The sequence below is a fragment of the Carassius gibelio genome, chromosome A15 (assembly GCF_023724105.1).
Source record: "Carassius gibelio isolate Cgi1373 ecotype wild population from Czech Republic chromosome A15, carGib1.2-hapl.c, whole genome shotgun sequence".
Classification (NCBI taxonomy): Eukaryota; Metazoa; Chordata; class Actinopteri; order Cypriniformes; family Cyprinidae; genus Carassius; species Carassius gibelio.
In genome coordinates this window covers 9,990,649-10,013,215 of record NC_068385.1, presented here as the reverse complement: position 1 = coordinate 10,013,215, position 22,567 = coordinate 9,990,649, and the positions used below count along the sequence as shown (strand labels likewise).

The 22,567-nt window shown below is 38.1% G+C and overlaps 1 protein-coding gene across 6 annotated transcripts; it reads right to left on the bottom strand.

The window, feature by feature from the left end:
- Positions 1 to 803: 803 nt before the first annotated feature.
- On the bottom strand, positions 804 to 22,063 carry LOC128029153 (ARF GTPase-activating protein GIT1). Of its 6 annotated transcripts, none has more exons than XM_052616738.1 (21): positions 21,533 to 22,062; positions 17,892 to 18,025; positions 17,700 to 17,812; positions 16,732 to 16,837; positions 16,373 to 16,459; positions 15,791 to 15,921; positions 15,334 to 15,428; positions 14,950 to 14,992; positions 14,502 to 14,528; positions 13,875 to 13,923; positions 12,847 to 12,919; positions 12,231 to 12,328; positions 10,336 to 10,447; positions 10,042 to 10,169; positions 8,062 to 8,214; positions 6,596 to 6,877; positions 4,789 to 4,866; positions 4,618 to 4,697; positions 3,589 to 3,753; positions 3,395 to 3,458; positions 804 to 3,307 (listed from the first exon to the last, which is right to left on the bottom strand). In XM_052616738.1, the coding sequence occupies exons 1-21, from the start codon at positions 21,582 to 21,584 to the stop codon at positions 3,092 to 3,094; spliced, it is 2,286 nt and encodes a 761-aa protein (XP_052472698.1). In that variant the 5' UTR covers positions 21,585 to 22,062; the 3' UTR covers positions 804 to 3,091. The 6 variants fall into 6 exon arrangements, with proteins under 6 accessions (XP_052472698.1, XP_052472697.1, XP_052472703.1 ...); XM_052616737.1 differs by having other exon boundaries at positions 3,589 to 3,756; positions 21,533 to 22,060; XM_052616743.1 differs by lacking the exon at positions 6,596 to 6,877 and having other exon boundaries at positions 21,533 to 22,063.
- Positions 22,064 to 22,567: the final 504 nt, after the last annotated feature.

Here is a 22,567-nt window from a genome sequence, read left to right as displayed (position 1 = left end):
CAAGTAATTTAAAAGCAAGTATGCAATGCTGTAAAAATGTAATCTAGAATAATAACCTAGCCGATACTAAGCATTATTGGATAAAGAAAGGTGAACTTTAGGATAATGAAAAACCTTTGCGAAAGTAGTTAGCAGGGTTGCCAGATCAAACCAGCCCAATGACAAAAACTAACAAAAATACCAAAACTCCAAATGTTCCACTCCTATCCCTAATATACATATTTTAGTGCCTATTTATTACACAACTTAAAAATCATAAGCAGTCTGATTGATTTGCCTTTAAGACTGATTGGTGGTTAACAATTTTCTTTGTAATGAGGTGGTAATAAGTGGTAACCCTTTACTTTTTGTACTATTTGAAAATGAACTAGGTTCCTAGCAGAAGTCTAACACTGTTTTATACCTGGCAGAATGTGAAGTGGGTAGAGTAAAATATTTAAACAAGCATTTCAGTCAAATATAGGTTATGTGCCGACAAACTTTTACCCCCCCCCCCCAAAACAACAAAAAACAATGCACATCAACACTTAGTCTTCTTTTCGCTTAACTCCTGTTTTGTGTTTAGAATCTTGTTCTTGTTTTTCTGCACGTCCCTTCAGCTCAAACGAAAGACGGAATATACCGCTAAAATTGCATCCTCGTTTTTGTTACTTTGAGTTAAAGTGACTGCTAAATGAATAATTGCAATATTATAATGTTATAATAAGTAACCACACTGTCAACTTCTTGAGTTTAGCTACTGATTTACCTCCATAAACATCACCGCAATTAAAATACCAAAGAACGACTCACAGAAGACAATGAACTTTTTCTTTAATTTATTACAAATGTACAGCTTATGAGTCTTTATTACGATTGAAATGGTTTTGCTTAGTCTTTTAGTTAATTTCAATTTTTTACAGGTAGCTTCTGCTAAACAAATTTCTCCCATCAGTTAATCTCCATGTGATAAAGAACAGTCATAACAAGTATAGTGCAGCCAGTATGACCGATCACGGAAGTGTGTGTATGTGTGTGTGTGTATGTTTGTGGCATTAATCTATTTAAAAATAATTTCACCGGTGTATTATGTGAGCAAAGTATGCATCTGCAGCAGGATGGCTGGGAAAATCTTCAAACTACTCTAAAAGGAATCAGATTGAGAGCTGGACATATAGTATGTGTGCATTGACTTCCTTTCTCAGATATCTCTCTGAATTTAGTGCTTCTTAAATAATGGCCCAGGCTCTTTCTCCCAAGTCATTAACACAGTAAACCATCCGGTCATATTTATTGGAAAACGAACAATCTGGAGGGAAAGCATACACCGTTTTCCTCACCATGTGCTTGTAGTGTGGAAGAGCGAGACGCCAGTCACATGATTAAATTACTGATTAAAGTCAGTCTAGCAGATGTGCAAAGGCAATGATCAGAGATTTTCAGACAATCTTTTTGACACGTTACCAGGGGACACTAACAATATCCCATTCCCCAAGTTAAAGAGACAAAAGGCAAGAAAGAAAAAAAATGGCTTAACTTAAAAGGATGGTGGGTAAAACTGATATGGAAAACAACAGGAAGTTTAAGGCTCGTAGCATGACATCTAAAATGTAAAGTAACTACAACAACAACTTGGTTTGATCGCGCTCGCGCACACAGATGTTCATCTACGCGTGCATACGTACTGGAAGCTTCAGTTCGACTCCTTTCCCATGAACATCAACATAGAGAGGGAGTCATTTCCCACAATTTTCAAAAGTGAGCCTGGTCCCCCCGACTGGTGCCACAGAATGTGACTTCACTGGTCCTGTCGAGGCAGACGGACATCCTCACCCACGTGACGTGTTTTCCCTGTGACTGTATGTAAAATGTTAGTGATGAGAACATTGACAGTGGTCATCTTCAACCATCAACATTCACATGCTTGTAGCTTATAGAACATAATAAGGGTCTTCTTACATTAATAACCTTTAACTACACACATGCTTGATACAAAAAAACATGAATTATAAAGAACAAAGCAATCAAATATTCTCTATAAAGGAAAACAAACAACCACCACACACACAAAAAGCCTGGTCCTGAAGTGAAACTCCACTAAACTGATGATAAAGGCCATTCGATTATGTGCAGAAAATCAACATGTTGTGCTAAAGTGATGGTTTTGTCCTAACTTAATAAGCTAAAGACAATGTGATGATTGTGCTAACACATTTGCACTGTTCTGATACCAAAACCCACTAATGTAGGGATTGAGATGAGATGAACCAGGGTGAGAGAGTCCTGGCAAAACCTTTCTGTACATCAACCCCAAACGCTGTCTTTGTGCTCGAAGATGAAAAAAGAGGGATCCGCAACTGTAGTGTCATCACCCCCCTCTGCTCCTTTGGCTAGTGTTCAACGTACTCCGACAAATGTTTTTTTTAGTATACCGAGTAAAACACTGTGAGTGAACCAGTGCTTCTACCACTGGAGGACGGGAGTGTTCTGGTTAGTTTTCACAGGTTATTGTTCACCCCTCTCAATGTTCACAAAGCTGTGAGATTTCCACCAAAACTAAAATCAACAGAAGACATCAATAATTGTAACAATAATACGAAACATAAGTCATAATCATTAAAATAAATCCAGTGTTGTTGTTTAAGTACATTTCAGTACATTTGTTCCAAGAAAAGCGGCATTTAAAAACACTAAATCAATTGAAAGACACAGAAAGAGAGGAAAAATGATTTAGGAGGAACGTTTCTGGTTCTCTGACGGTTAGCAGTGCTTGTGTGTTTCACAAAGAAAACCCAAAATAGCCGCCCATGCGCTAACAGACCATCAGCACTGAATTGTGGGTCTGCCTGTGTAGTGTTTAGATGAAAGAAGATCCTCCTGACATACTGAAATAAGGGAAGAAAAGGAGTGGAAGGAAAAGCAGGCTTCTCCCAAGCATCTGACATCCCTGCGTCCGAGTGAACGCAGCTAGATTCAACACCATTTCTTTTCCCATCTTTTGTCCATCTACCTGACCAACGATTCCCAGCCGTCAGTTTTTCTTAGTGTCTTATTCTTTTCTCCTGTTTCTCAGTCTTTGCCCCTGCCCGGTGGACCCCAGTGTGCCGGGGGGTCACTGTTTTTTCTCTCGGGTGGTGATGGTGACCAGCTGCTTGGCAGCTTTGGCAATGTCGTAGGCGCACTGGATGACCTGCTGGGTGAGGAGCTGGTAGTCCACCGTTGTGACCGATGAGTCGGAGGGCGCCGCTTTACGACACTCCACCTGCAGGCGGGACGCACTGGCCGCCAGGAGCTTCAACGAAGAACGCACTGCATCTAGCGCTGGTCTCTGAGAGCAACAGACAGAACAGATAGATTTAATGTGTCTGGTTGAATATCTTAAGGCAATGTATCACAATAAGACGCATTTATTTACCCTTGGAAACAGCGAGGCCATTTCTGTCACAGCTAAGTGGATCTTCTCTGAGCATGGCACAAAACTGCAACCAAAGACAGATTTCTTTCAAGATTTCCCCAGTAGATCTTCGTTAACTTTACATAATAGTTTGTTTCTATTAATTGTAGCAAAATGACTTTGCATTCAGCTTGAGGAGTAACAGTCCATCATACCTGTCATGTTTAAACTCCTGTGCAGCTCTCAGGAGCTCCTGGATGTTCTTGGTGACCTGCTCGGTTTTGAGGATGACGTCCTCTGTGCAGGGCAGCGTGGGGTCCGGCTCAACCTCGGCGTCTTCCACATCCCCCCTGCTGTCCTCCTCGCTGCTGCGGCCCACACTACTACATAAAAGAAAAAGAAAGAAAAAAAATAATGAACACACAATTAAACCTTTAAACTTACAATCTTAAAGAAATACATTTATTGTCAGTGTGTTACTAAGGTCTAAGTTATTACAAATAATTAAAATAAATACCGGTATATATTTTAAGATATTATAGAGTAAAATAAAAAAGTATGATATTTATTATAATAACTATTAGTTAATAATTCATTAATAACAAAATGATACTGCATATTATATGGTAGAATAATATAAAAAAACAAACAAATATATTACTACTATAATATTGCAATATAATGTACTCTGTGTGGAACATTTTTATTAAAAGTACAATTAAAGAATTTTAGACACACACACACATATAGTAACTGTAAAATAATTGTAAAAAATCATTATAAAATATATTATTTATGTAATATTACTTATTATTTTAATATCCAATTATTATAAAATTAGTTTGCAATAACAATATATGGCATATTATATAGTATCTTATTTTTAAGAAGACAAATATATTACTTCTGTGCTATAAGAAAATCTAACATTGAAATAAAAATATTATTAATATATAAATTCATACAATATATACATTTATGTTAAAATTAATTAAAAAAAATATTTAATTCATAAAAATAATTATTCATATATTAAAAATATAAAAATACTACAATAGCAATATATTTCTGTCTTAATGTCCTAAGACAGTACACACGTTGATTTTTATTACTTTTTTTTTATTACTCTTCTCATTAGAAATGAAATACTGCAAACATCTCTCCACAAATTTCAAATGAAATAAGGCAAATGTAAAAAGATGCTGAATCTGGTGTGCTTTGTTTTGTTTTGCGCTAGCACTCACCCAAAGGAGACGTCGTATGTTTGAGAGTTGTCATAGTCACTATCAGTTCCGCTCCCGTATTTCTCTCCTGCTTTTAGAGGCTGGACAAGACAAAAACGAGCAGAGGTCTGATACACATCACAGTCTGTAACTCCTATGTCAGTGTAGATACGAATGGATAGAGGCTCTCACATGATATCGGCCGTCAGTGGAGGCTGACAGGTGTGCTCCTCCGTAGGGGGTGGGACCTGCAGGAGCACCCTTTCGCACCTGAACATGAGCAGAATGAGATTAACAGGAGGAGAAAAGCTAACATACAGTCAGCAGGAAGAGGATGGAGAGGAAAGAAGCAGCGTTTGATAAGTCACATCTGCACAGGACTGTTAGATTTAAGGCAATCTGCAGCAAAACTGTTATACTAAAGACTGTAATTCTGTTAGTGTAGAGGTTTTCAACAGCAAGATTCTACATTGAGCTCAAAAGCAAAACTGAATTAACAGTGCAATAACACATCCTCTACTCTGAACTAAAACACTAAAAATAGACACACATTAAAAAAGTCCAGTTAATAAATCAGGCACAAAGGTGCATCCAAAATATATTAACCATGACTAATAAAACAAAATTAGTCTACACCACACTTCCAGCAATGACCCAAAAATGGGATATTGTATAATCAAAACATGGCATATTTGCATAATTGCAAAAGCATTAAAGCAAATCAAAACAAGGCATTCAAAAGATATTAAAATACATCCTACAGATCTATGAATATCCACAAACGGAGGATGATTTCTCTGCACACTACGAGAAATCAGTTCATTAAGCAGTTTGTGTGTGCCATGCAGATCAACTTCTTTGAGTTTCACTAATCAGGTAACCAATAAATCAATCTCTACACATTCCAGACTAAAAAGCTAAAGCATTTAAAAAAAGTTAATAATAATAATAATACATCAAAATTACATTGATAGTTAATAAAAAATAAATGAACAAAAACGAATATGCAAAAAATGTAGTAAAAAAAAGAGAGAAATAAAAGTACAAATGAAAATAAATTTTGGAGTAGTTTATGAAATTCTATAGTTGTACTTAAGATATTCAAGCCCAGTCTCATGAAAATGTGTATAAATAGTAAAAAAAAAACAAAAAAAAAAAAAAAAAACTTAAAACTTAAAAACTTGGCATGCATATATTACGCAGTTTTCGCGTATATATGATACGCATCTACCCCACAACCCTAAACCTATCCATCGCGTAGTATATGCACGCCAAAGTCCATTTTTGCGTATCAATACCACACGTTTTCATTTTTATTTGATGTACTATTTATATGCACTTTCATGAGAGTTGGTTAGATATTCACAATTAGCACAGTTAACTTATGATCAAATAATGCCAAAAAGCTGTTGATACCAGGGGTTGGTTGCACCAGCTGTATGCAAGATACAACTTAGCTTAGTTTTGAAGTAAACTGGCACTAAGTTACAACTTGTGCACTACTAAAAAAAATGTATGCACTGGATCATTTAGGGTAAAAATCATATCATGTGACTATGCATTACTTTATGCATTAGGGAGAGCTTACAAGCTACTTGCTAGCTGCCTTACAAACAAATGGCACAACCAAATAATGTTCAGATTTAGTTACAAACTAGCTAGTAGTTACTAAGCTTCTAGTTTGGACTCGATGTTCTAATTTAAGTAAGAACTTACGAATGGCTGGTGCAACCCTACCCAGGTGTATAAGAGACCCATGATGCTAAAAAATGCTGTTGATTTAGGCAGCACACTGAGTTTGGAAAGACAGCCAATATCTAGAAAAAGAAAAGTGTTATCAGGGCAGGAAGTGCTCCTGTTTGGCCATAGGGTGGCGGTAGAGAGCAGTGAGTAAGCAGCAGCACACCAGTGTGGGCTCAGCTAAGCAGAGGGAGAAAGAGAGCCCGACAGGAAAAGGAAGTTTAAAAAAATCAGGCTGGACACTAATGCTCACACTTACGGGACTGAGAGGCTGCAGGCGGCCCGTCAGGGGGTCCAGGGCTGGGGTGAGAGGTTTGGGGGTGGTCCCCACAGGCTCATACATAGAAAAGGCTTGTCTATCCCGGCGGAGGGGGGCAGATGAGGGTGCATTTAGGCTGGAGCCTCCACTTACCCCTCCGCTACCGCCCGTACCCCTTACCCCACCAGGCCACAGCCCTGGGCCACCACCCCCGGTCAGAGCACCCCCGGCCCCAGCCTGGGCCCCCTGCAGCGCGCTGTTCTCTGTCTGCATCCGCGTGATCTACAGGGATGGAGGAGTATCAATGGGAGTCTCACACACACAAACACAAGTACCAAAAAAAAGAACAGTTGCAGTGTGGATGGTTATGTCATGCTGGGGCTGATAAAATGGGGTTGTTCTGATGGACAGGAAGTTCAAGCTTGTCTGAGGGGCTTCATTCTCAGTGGTACATGGTATAAGATATCTACAGTTCTATTGAAAAGTTTGGGGTAGGACTGTCGCGAAAACCACAATATCGCAATATTGCACTTTTGACAAGCCATGCAAGAACCGCAGCAACCAAAATTTTTGGTTTTTCTTTTTTCGTAAGGTTACTCCCCTTCTCATTTTACACTTTGTGCAAGTGTACTGAATATTAAATAAGTTAGTAATGATAATATAATGTGTACCCTGCTGATTTGTACAGAAGTTCGGTTGATTTGCACTTAACAAGCCTGAACAGACAGGTTTACATCTCTCTTGTCCGGTCAGATCTGAGGATCAGAACTAACTGTTATACATATACGCTAACCATAGTCCAACAATCTTATTGTCAGGTAAATGTTCTTTTATGTTGACTGTTATTTTGTCATTCTCTTCTGTTAACTTCACTTCCTGTTTCAACGCTCTATTTAGATTCGGTTTCATTGATTTCTGAATAGGACAATTCAGATACCTAACCAGTTGTTAGGATCGGACAATTCTGGAATCTAAGGGTGCAAGAAAATCGAAATACTGAGAAAATTGTCTTTAAAGTTGTCCAAATTAAGTTCTTAGCAATGAATACTGCTAATCAAAAATTAAGTTTTAATATATTTACAGTAGGGAAATTTAAAAAATCTGTTAATGGAACATGATCTTTACTTAATATCCTAATGATTTTGTCCCGTTGTCATTAAAGAAATAAATTACATTTGATAAAAAAGAAAAACTAATTTCAAATTGTTATAATTTTTTTTGTTGTATTTTTGATCAAATAAATTCAGCTTTGGTGAGCAAAAGAGATCTCTTTTTAAAAATACATTTAAGCGACCCCAAACTTTTGAAAAGCACCGTTTATAAAAACTGTTCTGCTCTGTTTGATGGTTTGGTATCAGTTTGTGTAATGGTGAACTGTAGTTTATGGCAGTAATTAATTTCTATTAGTGTGAAATTATCAATGGAAATAAAAAAGGTACTTGTTTTAATACAGTAGATGGGTGTACCTCCTTCTGAAGCCTCCGCAGCTCTTCACTCAGGTTGTTGTTGACCTTCATGAGCTGCTGAACTTTGGCCTCTGAGGAGGCCAATGCTTTCTTCACATCCAGATATTCCTGTAGTGTGATTGGCCCATCTGACAGGTCTGACGAGTCCATGCTCTGATCAACAACACGTATCACCAATCAAATCACAATATACTCTTAATTAACAATAAACAGCAAAATGATCAAAATGACAGTAAAAAAAAAAAAAGTACATACAACAAGAAAAAAATCAGCTTTGCCATTATAATACATGACACATTCAAATAAAATAAACAAATATTTTAAACTGTAATAATATTTAACATTATTACTGTACTTTATTTTAATATTTGTAAAGCTTTTGAACAGAAGTTTGAAAGTCAAAAAAATCTCACTAAAAGTTCAGTCTCTTAGAAAACTAACAGCACGTATCATAATTTTAAGCATTACTGATGTCCATATGTATATGTAAACTGAACACTGATATGGAGATTTTAATGAACATTATTATAAAGCATACTGAATAGGTAATGTAAAATTTAATTTTCATTAGAGAATTTTCTTGGCCGATTTCGATTTCTTTTTGTTAGTGTGACCTGCCGATTCCGATTTCCGTTATAAGAACTATACTTGACAGCATATGCAAATAAAATCTACTTTTTTTCAATGCAAATAAAAATAAATAAAAACATCTAAAATAATAATAATAAATAAATAAATAAAATAAAATAAAATAATTTATAAAATAATTTATAAAGCATTACAATTCCCCCGATCTGGACTAAGTCACAGATGTTCTCTCACTTAAACAACTCTCAAAATAAAGTGCTCTGTGACTGGAAAGAGGAAGAAATAACAATTAACTAAAAATGAGCTGCTCTCTATGATGAAACAGACATATCATTTTCCACTGTTTATAAATGGTAATTTTTTCCCCCTAACCTTATTAAATGTCATATTCTACATCAGATTCTTAGATTGTTTCAATTAATTCAGTTAGAATAACAAGAAACTGTATAATTGTTACCATTCAAATGAAAACAGTATCGACAAACTCCAGGAAACACAGAAGCACATCTGAAGTGGTATTAGATGTTTTTACACAGACTACTTGTTGAAGCTGAGAGGTGCCATAATTTAATTTACACCATAAAATTGCAAATACATAAATTCTTTTAGAAGACTAATGTTTTAAACAATTATTTGCACATACAAATAATAAAACTTTTCTATACGAAACAGGTTACTGAATTATTGACTCATTTATTGATTCCTTCAGTAAAACAGGGCTGTGTGTTGCTCAGAGACACAAAACAGTTCTTGCTGTTCGGCTAACTGTAGTCCCTGGTCAGTTGATCAGTGCATGTCTAATTAAGTTAATAACTGTACAATATGACAAACAGCAGTGCTACTGGAGAAGGTTTTAAACCCCACATTCCTCAAACAGACAGTGAAGAATATGGGGTTTACTCTTTTGCTCTTCTACACTCAGCCATGTGACTTCCTGAATGTGGAGTGAGCATGCTCAGACACAGCAGCCTGTCTTCAGCTGCAGAACAATGGTTTCACTGATCACAGCCTTGAAAAAGGGATGATGTCATTCTGCAAATATGAGGCAGGGCTGCTGTTACTGCTCTTCCAGTGGTGCATGCTGGGACATGACAACACTGGCTTCTGTACTACTGAATATACTAATCTGCACGTCTGGCAAAACCATTATCAACATCTATCAAGGCCTAACCCACAATACAAGAAATTAAACATTTCTTAAGATTCAGATAAATATCTGAACTTGTTTCTCCAAAGGTTTTAAGACGTTCTCCAACTCAATCAAATGATTTCATTATTAAGAATGATAGAAGTCTGGATGGATGAGCACAAATCTTCAACCTCAGACAACTCGTAATTAGGATTAGGTGGAGAACATTTACAGTGAGCGAGTAAGGGTTTAGATGAGCTCACCTTGGCCCGGTTGTTGCGCTGAGTGTTGTTGTTATTCTGTGCGGTTAGCTCGCTGTCTGTGTCTTCATCAGACGCTACGCTGTCATAATCGTGTTGGTCATCATCCGCCTGACTCAGATCCAGCGGGTCTGAAAAACAATAACCACAAAAATGAAAGATAACATCATTAATATGGGGAGGCATTGAGGGTCCCAAAAACTGCACTGGCTTAGCTATATCCAGCTTTACTGAAGCTGTATTATTGATATTTCACTAAAACCTGTAAGTTTGATGAATGCAATGTGGCCGTCTCACCTGTGGGGCTTGTCAGGCCTTTTCCATGCTGCCGTCGCTTGGCATCACTGAGAATGTCGATAATGAGGGTGGCGAACTCCCGTGCGTTAAAGCGAGCCAATTTCTGCCGCCCCTTCCAATGACAAAAAAATATACATATATGCATTTATTATTTATAGAAAAAGATTAATTAAATTGACGGTAAAAAGTTTTACATTGTTTCAGAAAAGCTTTTAGAATAATTAATGAACGTGAACTTTCTATTCATAAAAGAATTCTGAAAAAAAAAAGTATCTACAAAAATTTTTAATCTTTTGTAAACATTTAATAATAAGTAGTAGTGTTTCATCCAATCAGCATGACAGAATGATTTCTGAAAGATCACATGACACTAAAGATATATAGTGCTGTGTTAATGCAGGCGAATCATTTTTTTCAGTTCAACATGTTAAAAATATTTAAAGCAATTATCACAGGGACCAGCAACTGAAAGTGAGAACTATCCCTTTAATGGTTAATCATATAAAAAATATATATATTTCAAGACATCGGTACTGGTATCAGTGATACTGGCCTTCAGTTATTAAAAAAGATGCCATTAAACAAATATTAAAAATATACTGTCTTTATGTAGTTTCTACAGTAATTTGAAGATTGAATATGAAATTATTGCAATATAAAAGTACATTTCAAAACGTTAATGCTAGTGGGATTAATCGTGATTAATTTCAGAAAAAAAGTGTGATTAATTTGTAATATTTTTAAATTGATTGACCACTAAATATATATACAAAAAAATATTACAATATTAAAAGTAGTATATTAAAATACATTGTTTTTATTATATTATAAAATAGAAAGCGCTTTACATTTCAATAATATTACTGTTCTAACTGTATTTTTAATCAAATAAATAAGACACTTCAGAAAAAAAAGTTAAAAAGTCTTTAACTTTAAATAAAATTACTAATCCCAAATTTTTTGAACAATAATTAACATGTTTTTAGAAATAATTAATGCAATTATAAACAGACCCTAACTATATGTACTGAATTATTTACAATTTTTACACAGATTTTTGGGAAAAAACGTTGTCAAACTTGTTCTAGACTAAAGAGTACTTTACTTTTAGGAGCAAAAAAATATTAGAAATAGCCTAAATATTTAATAAACACAAAAATGTGGGAATATGTATAATTTTATGAATGATTTCTGTACAGGAAATATTTTTACTGGAGAGCTTTTCTGTGGAGATCTGACATTGTTTGTCAAATTTGCGAGTTATTCCAAAGTAAGTTTTATTTAATCACTTAGTCACTTTGCAATACATATGCATTTACAGAACTGTCCACTCAGGAAGAGGCGACTTGGACATGTCAAATACTGAAAAACACTGCCACATCAACAGTTCACTGTTCCAACTCTTGACCACTGGGTGTAGGTGTCCCTCCTCCCATCATCTCTTTCCATGTCTCAAAACCTCATGTATACACAAAAGAACAGGAAATTCCCAGCCTGGCCAATCAGCCTGCAGGAAACGTACCCTTGAGCAAACGCACTTAGTGGTCTGGCTGTATAAAAGAACTATTTCAAGCAGTGGTACAGACAGGGTCATGCGAGGATGCCAGTGGAAACGCTGAGGAGGAGGGAGCCGCTGTGCGTCTGCAGCAGTTACGCAGCTGGAAATCATCCATTCGTTGATTTGCCGCCCAAACCTGAGCCTCAGATGTTTGCATAACCACTAAATGTCTATTTTTAGCCCCATGTCGTCTGCACCCCAGATATCATCTCTCCTTTGTGCCTCCATCAAAAACGGGCCTGCGTGGAAGTGACGGGCCCTTACACAAATGGGCAGCAGGAGCAGAAAACCTTCTCCCAAACATACTTCAAACACATCCTCTAAAATGCTGTGTTACCTGGTTGCGTGTCGCTGAGTATTCAGGGTTGACGGGTAAGAAGGGGACAGCACTCCGTTCCGTCACAAGTGTACTGTGGTTCTGAGTTGTGAGCCACACTGAGAGAAACAGAATGGACATATATAAACAAGACAAGTATAAAGAAACAGAATCCAATGGCGTAGCCCTGAGGTTTCAGAGAGTTTGCATCTACCCCTCCTGTTCGGTTTGTGTTTATGTGTGCGTTTGGCCCCCTGCCTCGCTCCCAGCCCCGCTTACCATCAGAATCCCAGTCTGCCACCCAGTATGCTACCTCTTCTCCTCTACAACCAGCAACGGGAGTAAAGAGAGAGAGGAGGAGGAGGAGAGAATTCCTGCGGCACTCCCTCGCTCTCGCTCCCTTTCACCCTCCTTTCCATTTGCCGTCTCTCTCTCTCTCTCCCTCCCTTCTCTACAAGCTGACTGCACTGCTCAAGTCCTTCTATAGTCAGTGTTTATACAACACACCAATCACTGTGTCTCCAGGGACACGGATTCAACTGTCCCCACGCATCCGGACTGCTCCAGAACTACATTACAGAAAGAATGAGAATCAGGGAACGTTGGGATAGGAACAGATGGGGAGTTTGAGTCTTACCTGCATCATTCTCTCTACGGTCCACTTCATCGTACACATCCATAGCCAGCTCCTCGAACAAACGGTTATTTAACTGCATCCACACACACACACACACACACACAACAGTATGTTGCATTAAAATTCAGACATAGAGGGGGAAAAAACACAAAATCACAGCAAAAACTGAGCGCACGCACAGAACAGGAGGACAAAACTAAGCAACATGCTCCAACAAGGCACTACAAAAAGCTAAGGGAATTTGAAGCATCTGCTAAATTTATCTACTGAATTTCTACGCATTTGATGAGTTTATCAAACATACTCGTCTCAACCAGCCTAAACAGAATTCTAGTGACAAGTAATTCATATGGACACACTGAAATAAAAAACTGTGGGATGCAACACAGTAACAGTCAATAAAAAACATTTTATATTTAATATATAGAACTAAATTTTAGACCAATGAGATTTTAGTGTGGGCAGAACGTCGCAGCACAATACAAAAAACTACAAATAAAATGTCCAATAAAATGTCCTGTTTACTTGATGGAGCTAGTTAAGGCAAAAACTTGGAATTCAAGTCAGAATCGACCCTGTTTGTTAGTGCATATTACTAGTGGTTAACAACTAATCCGTCATTCATCCAGTATTCCATTTTACTCTAAAGTATATCAAAATATAGAAGTGAATACAGTCACAACTTCTGTTTGACAGACTTTGGACTTTAAGCCTAAAGTATATTTGGCTATGCTAATGGTATGTGTATAGTGCATGTAATGTAATTTTCATCATCAGCACAGATGGGCGACACTGACCGGCCCGTAGTTTTACAGTTTTAAAAGAAACAAACAAAAAAAACAAGACGGCCATGTTGACAAGTGTTTGTGTCAGGGGGTTAAGATACGCACCATTCAAATCAAACTGAAGTATACTTTGGGCTTTACATGGAAAAGCTTTTATCGCTTGTTGCTTTATTGTGTTGCGCCTGTCTAAAAACTCAAATTCCCATAAATCTCTGTAGCAGCTCATTAACCTGCATCACTCACCGCTTGAAGCTTCTTCTTGGCTGCCTTGGCCAGTTCAGAGAGGTCCAGGCTACGCAAAGACAAAGACACAGAAACAAGAATAAAAGGATGCTGGGGGCATGCAGACAGAGAAAGATGAGGAGAGAGGAAAAAAGAGAGGTGGATGAATGGATGGATGAAGTGTGGCGTAAGGGATGGGACACGGGCAGCCAGAAAAGATGAAGAGGAACAGTGTTTTTTTACTTCTATTAATTCTTTAGGAACTGATTGGATTATGATCCATACTAGAACATCATGACCTAAATGTGAGCTTACAACTATTTCCATTCTAACGTCCGCTGTTGTCTGGCCTAGATGACATCAGCAGAAAGGAACTTTGTTTCTGAGGTGGAACAATGAATAATAACATGCACTGAAATGTACACAATATGACAAGGAATATGTAATCAAGTAAAAAAAGGTGTATTTTTATTGCATATTGACTTGACGGAATGGAAAATCATGGGATACTGAATAAAAATAGTGTTTTCAGGCTCCTTTAAATATGTTTTCTGCCTCATCCCTCTAGTCACCCACTCCCAGATGATGGCCATGTGAGAAAAAAAGAAAGCGGGGTTTATGGAGAGGGGGATGAGAAGAGAGAGATACCTCTGCGTCGGGCACTTAGGGCGAGCTCTGCCTCCAAAAGCGCAGCAAGATGGAGAGAACAGAGAACGAGTGAGCGGGACCGAAAAGTGAGCAGAAGACAGACAGATAGAGAAAGAACGAAAAGGGATAGACCCCACATCAACACTCCTTCTGGACAGGTCAGTAAAGGTCATTCAGCTGTGGTGCATTTGAGGTAGGACAGAGGTTTCTGTCCTAATGCAAACAGATTGACCTTGTGGCGCAACCTGCTGGCCAGCACGCACAAATTCACCCGCTGAAAACAGATCTTAGTACACTGTATCTACCCTATGTGGGCAGCGATAAGGAAAAGACTTGAGGGACAGGAAATAAATAAAACTGCACTGATGAGCTTCAATATTTATACACAATATCTGTTCTATTACGAATCAGACACATGCAAAAACTCTCATATAGGCAAACAATATACCTGTCTGCCATCTGAGGGATGATATAATGACCGTTCTTGTGATCTGCAAAAACACAGACACAAGAAAAACAGCGTTGAAATGTCCGCAATTGGGAGGACAGATTTGTCAGTTTCACACACACATACACACACACACAGATCTAGGACATATTTATTTTGACGCCCATATTATCAGGTTACAGTATATTCACACTGCATGTGTAAGCCTCACAGCAGAAGCTTAGGTGTAATAAGAGTTTCAGCGCCTACAGTCTATTTTTGTGTGGAAAGCACACTACACTCAGCAGGAAAATGTTAGAAATGCACTATAAACCTGTTTATGAACACTCTTTGCAATTTGGACATCTAAGAAGCGACACAATTTGAATTATACTCTGAGCTCACCTGGGCGACGTCCACACAGATAGAAGGCAAGTCTGTCTGTGAGCTCATACTGACACTCTACCAAACGCTCGGCGAGCTCCACGTGACCTGCCTGCCTGCAAGAAGAAAGTCACATTACAAACTAAAGACTCTAGATCCTTTCAAAAATATTAGCTAGGTGTATAAATAGAGTAATAGAAAGGCAGACAGACAGAGCGGTGGAATATCAAACTGACAGAACTATAAAAAAAAACAGACAGACACAGCAATAGGAGGACAGACAGACAGAGAGCGGTAGAAAATAAGGCCAACAGACTGAGATATAACAAAAAACAGAGTGCTAAAATGACAGACATACAGATAAATAGATAGATATAGCGATAGAATGACAAACAAAGAAATAGTGATAGAATGTCAGATAGACAGATTAAATCGATCAGTGCTGAGGATCTAATGAGCTATTGTGTTTTATATTTACCGGGCATAGTCTATGGGTGTGCGGCCATTGACATCTGGAGCTCCTGGATCCGCTCCATACACCACCAGCAGTTCAGCCTGCAGAACCTGCCCTGCTTTGGCAGCCACATGTAGAGGGGTCGTGCCCTTTTCCTGTGGAGCGAACATCAGGTGTGTGACAGGCGCTGCTCACTCTACTGTTTTCAAATACAGTCTTTCGGACTGACTGTCTTCACTGTTGTTTCACAGGTAATGAAATCAGACCTTTTTTTTTATTAGACAGTCTATATTGTTTGCCACAGTAATAACATTAGAATTAAGAAAGAACAGAAATATAAATATTTTGGTTTGGAAAGTATTTAAGATTTGGTTCAGATTTGTACAAATCGGATGTCATAAACAGTCGGAAAAGTTCAAAGGTATACACAGAAACGCCCTCAGTTCCAACAATACAAAAAAAAGGATTTATCGAACAATATAGCAATCATAGTATCGATTTTATTAATGATGCAGTCATAGTATAGCAATCATAGTATCGATTTTATTAATGATGCAGAAAAACTGATGGAACAAAGAGAGAACCATGCGAGATGGCAGATCTTACCGGGTGAAAGAAGTTGGCTTGTGCCCCCAGTGACAGCAGCCGTAAACACGTCTCCAGACTTCCTGTCCTCACACTTGAGTGGAGTTGCTGCAAGCAAGAACAAAAGAATAAGTGAGTGCGTGAGAGAAAAAGAGAGGGACCCAGCATGAAAGACACAGAAAGAGAGCAGACCTCCTGCACATCCTCTCATTAGGGCCATTCAATAGCACTGAGAGAGGCACATTTATTCACTAGCGGGGTGTCATTTTAAGGGCCCTCCTGCAAGGTCACAGACAGTGGGGAGCAGAGAGAGGCCAAGGAGGAAAAACGTGATGAGAGTGAGATAAAGAGTCGGAGGTGATGCCTTTGGGAGGTCTAACCTTGCTGAGGTCCTTCGTAGTGACCCCATCATCATCACGGCAGGGCAGCTTGTGGACGAAGGCTAACATCTGGTACTTGGCGCGAATGAACTCTGACTTAGTGGGGCTGTGGGGTCAAATATTCAAACACAGAAATGAATGGAGATCAATTTCAAAATCAAGGAATCAATATATAATGGAATGCCTGGTCAACAGTCCTGCCTAAATTGACACAGTCACAACCGTTTATATAAAACGGGTGGCTCCTTCTCTGATGTAAGGGACTCACTCGATCTAAATCAATCCAAGCAAATCATCTTTTAAAGATCTGGAATAAATCATAAGTTCATCTTAGATGCCTAAAGTTTTTAGACTTTCTTCAAATAAATAGGGTCTGTAATTGTATTCATATTACATATGTAGGACATTGAAAAAAATAGTAGTGTTTGTTTGCTATTTGTTACAAATACAAAGAGAAAAATATATTCAAATTTTATATTTTTGAATACATAAAATATAGAACAAATTTTAGATTTCAAGATACAATTTCAAAGACTTTAAGAGAAAGTGTGGCAGATGTGGTGTGCCTTGTGTGTCATTGTACAACTGCTTAGATGAATATTAATAAAGTAATTAGGCATTTGAATACATATTTACCTTTTTATTACAGGTGCAATGAAGATGGCACAGGAAATTCCTTAAACTTTCGTCACCTGCATGAGCTTATGATTTGTAAATGAGACTTTGCAAACTGCGCAACTGCTCTGATAAAAAATTATTTTTAATTACTCTGTATTTTACTTTTTAAAACCTCATTTCTTCAGAGTGAGCAGATTTGCTAGTCTTGCCTCAGCAGTCTGATATTACATGGAACTCCATGAGAACAATTATATACTGCACAGACCAAAAAAACACCCCCAGTCTTCTGCTTTTTCATTCTGACTTTCTGGTATATGCATGATGCATGAATGGTTTATGAGATGGCTTACTGGACTTTATCCTGTGGGTTCGGTTTCCTGCGCCCACTCTGAACTTGTGCTGGATCCAGCAGAGAGTGTTCCCAGATCGAGTTTGCTCCATTACTGGCCAGAGTCTGCACCATCTGAGAGGCATACATGTATGTATTAGGCTATGATCCTGAGGAAACTGAAAAATGTGTGTGTGAGAGGCTCTTTAGTTACCTGCAGAAGGGAAGGAGGCCAGCCGCTGTGTCGCAGGTGTTTGACGATGGAAATGTGACGGCCCAGGCTCCGGTGCACAGAACAGCACTCATCGCAGATCAGAACCCCTCGGTTTATACTGCTCCAGCCCGGGTCTGAAAATACAAGATGATGTAAAAGTCGTTTTTTTTTTTTTTTTTTTACCTTGTGGCAGTAACAAGTTTTTTTTTTTTTTTTTTTCTTAACAAGGAAAAAAAAAACACATAAGGACAGGAAGTGGAAAGACTGACTGGTTTTGCTTAGACTGATGTTTTTATGTTTCTATAGTCCTGGATCTGCTCCTACATCAGTTTGGTTTTTGGTGCTATAATTGAACACCGTTGTAAACGATTCTGCTGATATAAAACGTTGCCAAAGTAAAGTCTCGCTGGACAACAAAAGAGGTTGTAGAATTTGTGAGAAAGACTTGTCTTAGTGTTGGAAGCAACAGTAAGAATGGATAAAAATGATAAACAAACAACATTATTTGGCCAGCAAATGTGCATTTATGAATATATAGTGGTTATTTTTTAAACAATAACTGTATAATTTCCAGCTATTATTTCAAATTACAAATTTAACGATGTGAAATCATAATGTTTATTGAATTAAATAAATATTTCTTTCTGACATACAAACATGCTGCAAAAAATGAATTGTCATCTCTCCTCATACCAAACAGGGTACAAGTGCAGTTGGGAACAAGGTGACATTCAGGTAAACAGAAAAATGACTAAGTCCCAATGTGACAGAAGTGTGCCTCTGGCTGCCACAGGCCCTCAGGATCTGGCTAAAATTAAACCAGCACCCACAATACTTCAAGCACATAATCTCATCCACAGAATCTTACGAAGTGGGGTTTTGATACGATTAGAGCAAGAGGAAGATTACGCTACACTGATAATCTCTATTTTTGTAATAGAGATTATTTTTATAAGCAAAATATAACAGTTGCAGTATTTTCTTTTTATTAAAATAATAAAACAAGGAGGCATCCAAAGTTAAAAAAGCCAGAATTAATGTTAAGTAAAAAGCCTGCTTGTTTCCTTATTTTTAGGATTATTTTAATCCACCAAATGTTCAGATTATAACCAACAGTTTGAATCTTGCATGTGATTAAGAACTTCAGAATTAGTGGCTTAATTAAAAAAAAGTATATATATATATATATATATATATATATATATATATATATATATATATATATACACATACAGCATTATATGTTTAAAGATGGCCAGACGTTCACAGAGATGTAGCTGAGCACTTGCATGTGGGAATCTAAGATGATGCCATACTTCTTAACTAACATGCTCGTCCTTCCTATAAGTGCTTGAAACCATTAACATCTCAAATGAGAGTTTCTCTGCTCGTAATGAAATTTCATGTGTACACTCTCTAACGCTCACACATGCACACAGCGCCATTGAGCCCTCGGTAGACATGCAATTGAAGATCTTCCACAGGTTCATTCATACCCATAATACATTTACTAGAATGTATCCATCTGTCTGTTTCCCCCGCACTACTCTCAGACATCAGTTCCTCACCTTCCGACACACTCAACATTACCTACATTCCTACAAAATGTCAAACACGAAAATGACAAGCTCTATTAGCACCGCAGGACAGGCCAGCATAAGGACACAGAGCATGTGAGGATTGCAAAAAAAGACACACAAGCCCTCAAATGTGGAGTTGTCAGCCAGGGCCACTGGTGACAGCACTTGCGGCCGATCTTCAAGCATGATAGCTGAGGAGGTGAAACAGAACTAAACTGTCCAAAACAAGACGCACTCCCATATACACATTCATTCCTGCAGAGAGAGCAGCTGTGGATGAGGAAGCAGCTGGCATGCCCCCCATACCACCCCTCGGTCTCCCCCATGGGGACGGTGAGGCAAAGTGAGCAAGGCCAAGGGTGGCTTGAAGTGACGGCACAGCTGAGCGGCATAAGAAATATGTTTTGTAAACAACTGAAGGCGTTATGATGTCCTAACTTGCTGGTAAACGTACTGAGCAATGCATTTTGGGACAAATGGCTAAGAAAAGCCAGACAAATAGGAAAGTTCTGCATTATTTAAAATATAAATGCAACACTAACTTTTTTTCTCTGTAGAATTCAGGAAATTGTGCCCCGCCCAAGGGCATGTGTGATGGGACTAGAAATAGATTTGAACAACTCAAACCTATAATCAACTATGTAGCCATCTAGATCAATGGAAACCTGTGTGTGCATCAGAAATAAATCAATATATATTTTCCGCCAGCTATAATTTCGGCATGTTGCTCATAATCATAGCAGAAATACTGTACTGATCATTTGATGAAGGCCATCTGTGCTAAAAACAGCTCAAACCAGCATAAAGCTGGTCTGAGGTTTTTATCCGTGTCCCAGTCTGGTCATACTGGTCTGTTGGCTGGTTTCAGAGGGTTTTGGGAAACTTCAGCTGGTCACGCTGAGATACCAAGTTGAAGATCAACTACACAACAGTTTGGCCAAACAGGGAGCCCATCTTAAAACAGCAAAGACCAGTAAACCAGTTTAGGCTGCTTTTTTTATTATTTATTTATTTTTTTTCAGAAAGGAAAAACTATGAGAATAATAACAAATGAATTATCTTTCAGCATTATGCAACAGCATACAGAAATATTCCTGCTGAAAAATATATACAATATAAATATCTATTATACTTTTAAACAACCTATGGTACAAGAAATAAACAAAACACATTGATTAACAAATAAACATTCAGGAAATGTGTCACTAAACAATGTCTACCTACAAAAATGATATAAAGAAGCAAAGATATGTGCACAAACACAAGTAAGACAGTCAAGAGTTTGATGTGTCCTGTCAACCTGCTAATGCTAGTTAGCTAACTTGTCTCAGCCCAAATTTAGATTAACTACATTGTAAAAACTGTACTGGACTAACTGAACTATTACTCTTAGTAGCCATAAAGCATTTACAAACTGTACACACAGAAAAGTATTTTACTCGAATAACAGTTAACGTTACTGGCAAGGGAGTAAGACGAGAGTCCGCAGGCTACTTATAGCAAACTAGTCTAGCTACTGTCAGTTAGTATTTTTCGATACAGAGCTCGTTATATACTTAATATGCATTAACAACTTACTTACTGTAACATAATAACATAATTTACTGTCACTACAAAATGCTTATATAAAAGCTCCTGCGTATAGTGTAAATGTGTTACTTTTAACTGACAGCACCTCGCAGGCTCCTCAAACTGGCTTATGATGTGTGCTAACAACAAGCATCGGATAAAACTTCAGCCACGGTGGCAAAGCTGCAATAAGCAGCTCAAATTCATAGTCACAGACAGAAGTTTGCTAAATTATTTATTTTACGGACAACCATCGTTCTGTTGTATTATAAACCGCAGATAGGTTCAGTGCTAAAATAAGAGAAGGTCTGAATTAGCTGATTTGTTGGGCCGCGATATCGGCCTTAATTTTCGGCCATTTTCCTGATGAGCTTAACCGAGTATTCGTGCGCACGCGCGGGATTGGTGTTGGCTCTCTAGCCGCCGCGCTCGACCGAGTCCCGGACAACGATAGCTCGCAACAACGCCTCAATCCATAAATCTCAGCCTTACCTGGTGCACTGCAGTCGGCGCACACCTCGCTTCTTTGGACTTTCCTGGACATCACTGAAACAAAATCTATAAATCCCAGAGATTTTAGTCCAATACTGAAGATTTTGTAGCTTGCTTTCCCACAGGAGCGACGTCTGCGGTTTCAATGCCGCCCCGAATGTCCGGAAGCCGGCGACGAGCTCCCCAGAACTGCCGGTCCTTCTCTCTCTCCTACCTTTTTTTTTTGCAGCGGTGTCTTTTTGCTTTGCCGTTACAAGGACTTTACGATAACTTAAAATGAATCGTTTTTTTTTTTTCAGAAGGTCACTACGTTATCAGATTATTTAATTTTGGGCGTCCCTAAATCTTTTCCTCCCGAATCATTATCCAAGCCCCTTCTCTGTCTTGGGTAAAAGGGGGTGGGAATAAGAAAAGTATGGATAAAGTGCACGGTTTATTTACATCATCCTCTACCCTATACACTTCTGTTTTGCGGGCTGCATAGTATCCCTCTCTCTGACGTCTGTCTCTCGCTTCTCTCTCTTGCTCCGTCGTTAGTGCACAGGCGGGGGCAGACAGAGCAGAGGGACCATGCAGTCATGCCCACCAGTGGAAATGCATTTTACATAAGATTATTTACACACCTACAATCCCCAATTGAAGAATAATAAGATTTTAATTTAATTTTTTTATTTAGTAGCTAAATATAATGGTATGTCTAATTAAAAACATTAGGCAAACCTATACTGTAATATACTGGTCCTCCACATTCAGTTCTATTCTATTCTGTTGCTGAAAATTTACTCACCCTCAGGCCATCACAGATGAATGAGGTTGTTTGTTCATCAGCACAGATTTGGAGACATTTTGGTTGCATTGTTCACTTGTTAACCAGTGGATCCCCTGCAGTGAATGGGTGCAGTCAGAATCAGTGTCCAAACAGCTGATAAAAACATTACAACAATGCACAAGTAATATACACGACTCAAGTCCATAAATTAATGTCTTGAGAAGTGAAAAGCTGCGTGTTAGAATGAAACAAATCCATCATTAAAG

Excerpts from the sequence above, each read along its gene's own strand:
- LOC128029153 (XM_052616737.1), bottom strand. The coding sequence starts at position 21,584 with ATGTCCAGGAAAGTCCAAAGAAGCGAGGTGTGCGCCGACTGCAGTGCA. Across the intron at positions 13,924-14,501 it reads CCTAAGTGCCCGACGCAGAG|CCTGGACCTCTCTGAACTGG; the intron begins GTATCTCTCTCT and ends GTCTTTGCGTAG. Across the intron at positions 12,329-12,846 it reads CCGTAGAGAGAATGATGCAG|TGTGGCTCACAACTCAGAAC; the intron begins GTAAGACTCAAA and ends TGTTTCTCTCAG.